Source organism: Erithacus rubecula (assembly GCF_903797595.1).
Source record: "Erithacus rubecula genome assembly, contig: scaffold_224_arrow_ctg1, whole genome shotgun sequence".
NCBI lineage: Eukaryota > Metazoa > Chordata > Aves > Passeriformes > Muscicapidae > Erithacus > Erithacus rubecula.
The window spans coordinates 45379-55530 of record NW_027636095.1 but is presented as its reverse complement, the minus strand read 5'-3'; the positions used below and the strand labels follow the sequence as shown (position 1 = coordinate 55530).

The window sequence follows — 10152 nt, the reverse complement described above, 5'->3', positions numbered from 1 at the left end:
CAAATTTTTCTGCTGCTTTCTGTAAGAACACTCGTTGCCTACCAGTTTGCATTATTCCCATTTATGCTCAAGACTCATGAGTTTGGGATTTTAAACTGCTGCTCAGTATGGCAGCACCCATAACCTTTCTTGGGCTATTGCAAACAAAGAGTTGGCATCACTGAATCTCTGGCCTGTTTCCTTCTGTAAGTTAGGAAATGTTTCCCTAAGCCTTGGTAGTAGTGATCCTGGTTCTAACTTGTGTTTTCAACAGGGAATTTCCTATTTTATATTCTAAAGATCCGTGCGGTTTCTCTCTGTCTTTGTAGGGGATGGAAGAGCAGAAGGGTGAACTCCCCTCTGTAAAGAGCCCTGTGAAGAAGAGGAGTGATGGCTCCAAGCAGCCCCAGACCACATTGCCTTCTAGTCAGCGGTACTGAGCACTTCTGTTAGATGTGACAAAGCACATGACAGGCTGGACATGTCTTTTCCTCAGGAAAATCTTTCTGGCAGAGATGGCCAGAGATTGTTTCCTTTCCCTACACATGCCCCATGATAATGTCTACTTCTGCATTACACTGAACAAACTTCTCTGGAGGAGTTTCCACAAAATTAGGTGACAAAAAGACACCCACTGGTTGCAGCTCAGAAAAATCATAGCAGTGGCAAGGGCAGTGTTGTGCAAGCTAGGAGAGGGCCGTATCTCTGCCGCAGAGATATGAGACAAGTAAATTCAACCCGGGTTTTATTGTATCTGAGTGGAGTGTTTTTCAGCTGGGTGTTTTGATGAAAAGTCCCAGTCTAGAAGCAAGATGCCGTTCCCCAAACAAGCAGTTCCCATGCAAGTGGTTTGGCCTGGCTGAATCATAGTTTTCTTACCCTCAAACAGTACCAAGTTTGAGTTGTAAGTAGCAAGGCAATTCCTGAGCAGCTTTGGTCAACAGGTGTCTCAATTCTGCCTTGATATTCCTGTCCTTCAAATAATTTGCTTGATGGACAGGATGTTTGGTTGATTTCCCCCTGTGCTGCAATCTGCATTTCAGACAGGGATTTGGTCCTTGCTGTCTCTTCATGCCAATGACAGAGTTACTTGTACTTGTTCTCCTCTGATAACAGAGAGGATTTATTTAGCTCTGTCATGCTCAGAGGTGGCAGGAAAGTGATCACATGCCTCAGTAGCATAGCTAGGATCTTCCCATGCTCATGGAAGAGGCAGGTTGATCCAAAATTGTTCCCAGTGGGTATGTTTAGCTGTGCATCTAGTCTCTAGGAAAGCAAACTTAATGTGAACGTAGTGCTGGGATGTCTGGCTTCTCTTTTTATCTCTGTTACTGATTTTCTAGATCCTTCAGATATGCCCCTGTTCATCTGCTCAGATGTATCTGAGCTCCTGTTCCAGATTGTCATGCCTGGTGCAGAGACACTTCTCTGGAGTAATGAGCTTTCTTATTATAAGACACACACCTCCTGTATGAGGAGGCATTTAAACTTGGCAGTAGTGTCTCTCTTTCCCCACACTACAATGTGACCTGTGTGCTTGGGAAGCCATCTGAAGATAGATCAGATGCATCTCATCCTTGGTTTTCCTGAGTAAGCACTGGCGAGAATGTTACTTGCAGTCTCCCATAATGATTGTTATGAGGTCCACGTTGTTTTTCAGAGTCTCATGATTTTCTAGCTTGAGATCACATGATTAGGAAAGCTCCTCTAGATGTTTTGCTCACAATTATCTGCAGATATTACCAGATATAACCAACAAGTCAGAATTTGATTTTATTTCCAGGGTGAAGTCGACCTCTGATGGACGCCTCCTACAGCGTCCAAAAGCCCAGGTCACGTTACCTCCAGCCAGGGATGAAACGGAGACGCTCCAGAAGCTTTACGATCTCCTGGAGGCCAAGGGGTTTGAGGCACGGATGGAAGGAGTGGCACTCCTCCTAGACCTGTGCAAAAGCAGCCCCAAGCTTGTCGCCACTAACATTGTCCAAGTATGTAGGATATCTTCACTGTTCCTTCCCTTTAGCTCCTCTCCCAACTTGTAGCAGTAAAGTTAATTCAGTGTGTCTTGGCACTACATCCTGGCTGTTTGGGACAGGCTGGTCCCTCTTACCCAGACCAATTTAATTCAGGTCCAGGCTTCAGGGTAAGTTCTTTCAGTCCAACTGTATTTATCTAGCAGTTGCCTATTGGTGCTGTTCATCAGATGATGACAGAATTTTCCACTGGTGTAACTTCTGCTGTCTCCTACCCCCAGCTGGGTGAAGTGAAGGGAATCCAGCCACTGAAAGCATGGCAGTTACTCTCTAGACACAACATGGGTTTGGATGGTTGAGAGAAGGATCAGGCTGGGTTGATTTAAACCAAGTATTTTTAAAAGGATACTTCTGTAAACTCCAACCTGTCTTGCACAGGCACAACTCCAGCTTCTCATTTCCATCCCTGTCTCTATTCCATGTGGTAAAGATAGTGTTTACCCTTCTTGGGTACTGAATGCTCATTTCTACATCCCCTCTTCAAACAAGGACATTTCAATCCAGCTTTCATGCTGCTTCTTCTCTCCACAGATTTTTGATGATTTTGTCCTGAGAATATCTGACACTCACAAGAAAGTGAAGCAGATGGCGCTGGACGTGCTGGCAGAAATCATAGCCATCCTGGAAGATGACTTGAACCCAGTGATCGTCCTTTTGGTGGAAGGAATACTAAAGAACCTGAACTCAAAGGATCCTGGGGTTCATTCTGCAGCTGTGAACGCTCTGGAAGAATCCATTGCTCATTTAGGTAAGGCTGACCCCTGACATAGACTCTCCTCAGCTGTGTCTCTGCCTCTCTGACACAAGAGAACACTGAGTGCCTGGAGAGCTCTTGCTGCCTGTGGAACGCTCCAGCTCACATTCACCAGAAGCTGTGGAGGTGCAGTCCTTAGACACCAGTCCCCCAACAGGCTTGAATGTGTCAGCCTTTCCCAAAAGTGCCAGGAGCCCTTGGCTCTGTGCTGCTTGTCTGGAGAAGAGGTCCTGGACTAGAGCTTTGCTACAATTCAGAGGCAAAGGGGTTTTTGGAGTTTCCTTGGACCTCATTTGACTTTCCAAATGAATAGCTTTGCTGTTGGCATGAAGGGACACTGGCCCATCAGAGGTTCTACAGAGCAGCCTCCTGGAAGGCTCCACATTTGTAGGCATTAGCTGCCTATTTTCCACCTTCCTTCTTTGTCTTTTTTTCAAAGGAAAAATTGTGATTCACCAAGTTAATTTCCTCAAAACAAACAGATAGAAATGAAGCTGTCAGTGATGCCTTGTTCCACATGCTGTGTTGCATGGGGGCAGGGTGGCTGTACACAAGCAAGGGCTGCTCTAAATTCCTTTGCTGCAGAGATTTATGTCAGCTCTGAAACTGCTGCACTGGGGAAATATGCCTGAAAAATGGAGTGTTAAAGAGGCAGATCTTCAAGGGAATTTCCACTTTCTTGAGTTCAGCTGCTCTGTGAACTCATGAACTGCCTGACCCAGTGCCTTTCTGTATCCCAAGTCTGGTCTTCTTCCTGTTTGCTCTGGAATGCAAAACCCTTTCACTGCTTATGTGTGGTTGAACTCTTGGGGTCCCTGATGTGAAATGTTTAACATAGCTCCTGGTACAGCAGAAAACTTTGCATTTACAAATGTGAAAGGAGAGCTTTTCTTTGGGAATTTAAACCCCTCACAAATAGGCTGGAAGGAAAGAAGAAAAGGATTCAAAAATCAGCAGAAATCTACTTGAGCTTATATATTGGGGCTGCCCTGCTCTTTCCCTCCCCACTGTCCTTTCTCCTATGACCTCAGAAGAGTGAGCAGAAATGTGTGTTTCTCCTGTAGACAAAGTATCACTGATGAAAGAGTTCAGCCACCAATGGGGTCAACTGAGTGGACAAGCTCTTCTGGATATCACAGAGCGGATCACAGGTATGGGCTCCCCTTCTAAGACAAGAGCTCTTCCCAGGGAGTATTTACAGGGAGTGCCTGTGAATGGACAGTAGAGCAACTGCTCCAAATTGGGGGTGCTGAGCTCGTCCCTCCTGCCCAATCCCCATGGCAGGTGTGTTTGGCAGGTTTTCCCTGGCTGCTGCAGAGCTGTGCAGCACCTGAGATGGGGGCAGCACTCGGTCTGGGGGCTGAGCTCTCACTGGGGCATCTCAGAACCCACCTGCAGGAAAGGCAGGGGCTAAAAATACCCAACTGGCTCCTCTCTTGGAAGCTCGGGGACATCTATGATCCTTTAGGGAAAATGATGGCAAGTGCTGTTGCAGGGATCCATTTGTTTTGTCCTTACAGAATTTTTGTTTTATTCTTGGAATGTTTTGAGGCTGAACCCTGCAGTGCCTGGGGGTCACAGCTTAGGTCAAAACTCAACACACAGATTAGAGGCACGGATTTGGTGCAAGGCAGCCTTTGGTGGCAGAGGGGCAGAAGCAGAGTGCTGAGGCTCCCTGCCTGTGCTGTCAAAGTGGCATTGGACTGAGCATGTTCAAACAGTGTCTTCTTGTGTCAGTGCTGTCCAAAATGCTGCAAATGCAGCTGATAATATATTCCTCAAGGAGCTTGCTATGTCAGCAAGGAATGTAAAAATGATAATCTTAATATACAGTAGACAAGATGCTTTATAGCCTTGCTTCAACTGGGGCTAAATTCACTGCTAAGTGTGCCAGCATCTCTAAATGGAAAGTTTCATACACTTTGTATCTTCATTGGAATCTTGAAAGGGCAATGTTCAGTGATTGGGAATGTCACAGGCCCTTTAAAGAGTGTTTGAATAAGGTAGATCTCCAGGAAGAGGGAATTTAGTTTTGGAGTTATTTTGCATGCAAGGAGCCTGTTGGTTAGTAAATTTTTGGCTGTGTTTCATATAGTGCAGTTCAGAAAATTAGCAGGGAGCAGGCTTCAGGGAGAATGTGAGAAAACACTCGTGTTTTGGTTAAATTTCAGACCCTTGTGTAGCATTTTTCTCTCTCTATTCTGGTATTTCAGTGCACATTGTAAAAAAATGCCGTTAACATTGGAAGGGAAAATGCCATTAAAATGTGGACATGCTCAAATACCACAGCAATGGGGTCTGGGTAATTATCTAAGACACCCTGAGGTTTGAAACAGCTGTTTGTCGGAAACCACAAAAACATTCTGCCAATGACACCAGCTAGTCAGTGATGTTTCTAATCCAACTGTCAAGCAGCACCCATCTCTGTGGGCTAGAGTTTGAAAGTGTGGTCTAATACTGCCTTTTACTATGTGCCACTGAGCAAAGGGAAGAGCCAGATTAGAGTTTTGGCACTTGACATCATGGGTCACCAAAATGGAATCATCTTTGTGTTAGAAATCTCTCAATTATTTCCAATGCATGCCAAATGCATTTCCAAATCTTCAGTGTGGGTTTAGAAAACTTCTAAATGGAAATAAAAGGCATGTTGACATTTCAGTCTTTGTTGATGCGGAAACAGATTGTGAAATGATCTAGTACATGTACAAATTCTGCCACAGTTACGAGGCTCCATTTGGAGAAATTAGTCCTGAGGAGTTAGTGGTTCTGTTTTGGGGAGGATCAGCTGCTTTGGCCATTTCTGGATCGTGGGACTCTGTGTGCTATTTCACTGCTCTTAGCCAGAGAGGCTTCCAAGAAGCAAAACTAGGGGTAGATCTTTGTTTACATAGGGGTTGGTGATAAGAGTCTTGTGTCTCTGTCCCGGCAGAGCTGGTGGAAGAAGTTCATGCCAGGAGCCCTGAAGTCATCCAGCGCTGCGCCCTGCCCGTGCTCTGGTCCTTGCTGGAGAACAAGGCACTGTCTTTCCACAGCGCCAAGGTCCGCACAGTGCTCACCAGGCTCACCTCTGCCCTCTACCAGGTGATGGGCACCCAGATGAAGAAGTGTGCTGCCAGCCAGCCCCCACATGTGTGGGTAAAGCTCTGCAGCATTTTGCGCTGGTGAAGGCTTGGTGTTCTCCAGCAAGCTGACCAAGTGATGAGATGGACACCACCGGATTTGACGTTTTAGCTGTGCCAAAAATGACAAAATACTGAGGAAGGATGTGCATCTGCCCCTGCTCTCTCCACTGCCCTTCCTAGTTCAGGGGGCCTGAAGCAACTCCAGACTGAGGACAAGGTGAAGGCCCAGCATGGTTCAGCCTCACACAGAGGTAAGGTGGGAGCTGGGCCGCTCTCTGGCAGGAGGAAGGGTCTTGTGGCAGCCTGAAGAGCCTGTGCACATTGCCAGGGAACAGTTCTGCCCTGCAGGTGCCCCCTGCCATGAGCTGTGCTGCTCCCAGGGCCCCGTGGAGCTGCAGGGCTGCTCAGCTGTGGGTCAGGGAGAGGAGCAGGAGGCTGCATGTGCAGCTGAGCCATTGCTGGAAGCACAGGGCTCTGAGCTCCCTGCTGTCCCAGGGCAGCCCAGAGGCCAGGCTGCTGCCCTGGGAGCTCTGTGCAAGTGGGTCAGGGTGTGGCCCTGACCTGCCCCAAGGGGCTGCTGGCAGGAACATGTTTCCCTGGGCAGCTATTTAGAGGTTTCCAGGAAATGTGTCCCACGGCATGGGGACCTTCAGATTCCTTAGGTTTGCATTGCGGCCTCTGTTAAATTTTGGGTGTCTTCACTTTGCAGACCTGGCTGGCTCCTCTCTTGCCAAGAAGTTTTTCCTGGATGTTTCCTATATTCTCCTAGCCACAAAGTCCTTGCCTCTGGTGTAGAAGAGTTCTCTTTCCTCCAAGCTCAGGAAGAAGCTGCTGCCTATCCAAAGAGTTTTTGAAGAAAATGATTTATGCATTAGCCTGTATAGCTACATATGTACAGATGTTATGATAGTTAGCTGTAGGTTTGAATAAATCTATCTTGATTGTATCTTTAAAATTTTGATGATATATTTTGAATTGTATATATTTTATTCGGATGACATGTTTTGATTTTTATATTTTAAATAAACTATTTTTTAAAAAAAACAAGCAGAGGATGTGAGTCCAGGACCTAATAGTTTGGAGGTTATCAGAGTGCAGCTTACTCAATGTGCCAGTATCTCACCATATTCTTTCTTCACTTGGCCTCTCCTCTTCCTGTTTTGCAAATTGTGTCATTTGTCCTGTTAATTCCAAGTTTATAACTTGGAATTTTAACGGGGCCACCCATTGACATGTTTGGGGGATAATGGACCCAACAGATCCTGTATACTCTAAATTTTCTAGTTAGATGTATTCTGTGCTCACAAAAGGCCTGAGCAGAGAAACAAAGAGAAGTGTTCCCAAATCACAAAGGTTTGCTCCTTTGCAGTCTCACCCAGATCTGGCTCAGAGGTGTCTTCAATCACAGTTGTTTGCAGGAGGATGAGTGGACTGTGAGGTCAATAACATTTGTCAATGGTTTCTCAAATCTTTATCCCAGCTTGGGATCCATTCAGCCCAGGGGAATGGGATAATTTGTTACCATGGATCAGTGCTTGCCAGTGTAATGAATTCCTGAATAATTGGAACATGCAATTCTGGATTCAGCTGCAGCTCTTGGTGGGCTGTATGATCATTGACTGTGCTGCCTTTCCAGAAATGATTTTGCAGTTTCCTTTCATCATCATTTTAAGATTTTAAACTTCACATTTCAATTTGCTTTGCCTTTGGGAAAAAACACTTTTGGGCCCAATGCAAACCGTAGCCTTTTGACAGCAAAATCCTCCTGGTTACCAGCTTCTGATGTTACAGAAGAAAATGTATGTGAATGTGTTAGTTTTTCTGAAGGGAAAACAGTATGTCAAACTCTATGTGCTTGCTTAGCTATGGGTCTAGTCCTGGCCTAGTAAAGCCCAGGAAGGGTGGCGTGTTTGCAGTGAAAACTAGTCTGTGAGCTTATGGGGTTGCCATCACCAGCAGAGTGCATGTGTCCTATGGGGATTCCTCTGGAGACAAAATCAGGGACCCTCTCCATGCCCTGATAGTCTCTTAGATCTTTCTAAAATATCCTAGAAAAGGCAGTGAAACTTCACATCTCCTTGCACACCCACTGTTTGAATAGGGGCATTTTTATCCCTCCTCAAAGTCATTGCTCTTGCACACCAACAATACGAACATCCACGGACAGAATGATGCCTGGCCCTCCTGCTGGTGCTTGAGAGTACTGGTAAGTGAAGATCTGGGTAGCTACCAATATTAACACTTAATCAGCATTTCATGCTCCTTCAGGATATCCAGATGTCAGGGCCTTTTGTTTCAAAGCAGTAGCTGTACCATCACTCTCTGGGGAAGAACAGTAAATGGGAAACAGCGACTGCCAGCATTGCAAGTGTGGGGAGAAACCTGAAGTGTCTTTGTATAAAGGTGAATGGGAAGAGTGTAATTGCCAAAGCTTCACTAGGATAGCAGGATCAGTTCTTTACTGCATGCTTGCAACATGATCATTTGGGACCTTCTTTTTGTATCTCATGCAGGAAAAGAACTGTTAACAATCCCACATTGGGATGTAGCTCTGTAGTAGCTCACAATGAAGCAGATTGCCTGTTTTGTCACTGCCAGCCCTGCTGACCCTGCAATGAACCATAGTGCATCCCATGCCTGTTTTGCCTCCAAGCAAAGCTTGGCTTGCCTTATTAGTGTGCAATAAATAAAAGAGTAACAAAATGGACAATTAAATGGATCACTTTGGAGGACATGCTCATGCTTTCACATGTTAGCCCTGTACCTCATGCTCCCAAGGCTTGTTATTCATCATCAAACATTTTAATACAAAAACCACAGCTCTCATGTTAAATATGAGTAAAATTGCATCAGATCATGGAGAATTCTGCTGGAAGGAACAGGACCAAACCCTTCCAGCATTCACTTGCAGTTGTCCTGGATTTCTGCAGCCCTGTGTGGAAAGCTGCTGTAGGCAGAGTGTTTGCAGTTGGTTTTATGGCCTTTATGCAAGGTGTGTGGAGAAGTATGCAGGGCTGTCCTAGGAGGAAACTCTTTGTCCAAGAGCAGGGCCATGGTGCTGGCAGAAGCAGAGCAGCTCCACCCCCAGCCCAAGAGTCTGTGAGCTGAGCCATGCCAGGGAGAAAAGACAGCAAGGGACCCCAGCCCAGCTGCTTCACCTGCCTGACTGTTCTGACATCTTTTTTTGCTTCAGTTCCCTTATTGCAATCAGTGCATACAAGAGTTTACTTGATCTCTTTGATGCCAGGGAGCACCAAGAGCTTGAACCTTGCTGGAGTCCAGCCCTGCCTGCCTATCTTGGAATACAGGGAAAGCATGAAGAATCTGGGCAGCCTTTGAGCCAAAATGGAATTTTGCTGCTTCTGATTTCCTCCCAGCTTTTGCAGGGGGTTGACAGCTCCATCCCAGCCAAGCCACTCCCTTTTGCAAGGCACACACAGACCTTGCTGGAAGCTCAGGGTTCTTGAAGGGGCTGCTGCAGCTGGAAACAGGAGCTGTTGTTGAATTTTTCAGGCTGCTTAACCCCCCCAATCCCAAATGCCACCAAGTGGCGGAGGAAGGACAGAAAAATATTTCCTTGGAAGAAGGGAGGCCAAAAGCTTGGAAAAGGATGAAAGAAACGCTCTGATGATGATGATAATGACAAGAAAAAAAATATTTTTGACAGCAAGTGAACACCCGCCGCCCTCCAGCCCTCCCAGACTGGCAGGCCGAGTGGTGCCATTTCCATGGCATGAGGTGCTGGTAGCCTGGGCAGAGAAACCAGAAAGCCACGGTCAGTGGCAGCAGGCTCCTGTCCCCCGTGTCCCACCATGGCCTGTGCATGGGACAGGCTGCTGGCTGTGCTCAGAGCCCAAACCTCCCGACCATTCTCTCATTTTTAGAGGAGAGCAGCATGGCAGGCCACGCTCCACCTCTTCTGCTTAAGCATGGCACAGCAACCTCCTCAGCAGCTGCAAGAGCAAGATTCTCGTGTGCCCGCTGCCCCCTGCCCCAAGCCCTTCTGTCACCTGTGCTGTGGAGCCGGGTACCCACCTCTGGAGACCTGCTGCCAGGAGAGGAGCTGATCCCACACGAGCTCCTTGTCCTTCCTGAAGGGGATGTCCCCACACACTGTGGCCCCCCGGGGTAGCGCCAGCACTGGACGGGCTCCACAGATGGCACCAGCGCTTCCCCACCCGGTCCAGGCACTGGGTGCAATCTTCCTGGAAAAAAGCAAAGAACAATTGCATGAAAGTGCAATTCCAAATAAGACCTGGAAACA

General features: G+C 46.9%; 1 protein-coding gene across 1 annotated transcript; it reads left to right on the top strand.

The window, feature by feature from the left end:
• Window positions 1-311: 311 nt before the first annotated feature.
• Window positions 312-6935, top strand: LOC306815773 (TOG array regulator of axonemal microtubules protein 2-like; the record flags this gene model as incomplete). Its single annotated transcript, XM_079332323.1, has 5 exons — window positions 312-412; window positions 1763-1967; window positions 2544-2760; window positions 3831-3917; window positions 5696-6935. The coding sequence occupies 5 exons, from the start codon at window positions 312-314 to the stop codon at window positions 5929-5931; spliced, it is 846 nt and encodes a 281-aa protein (XP_079188449.1). The 3' UTR covers window positions 5932-6935.
• Window positions 6936-10152: the final 3217 nt, after the last annotated feature.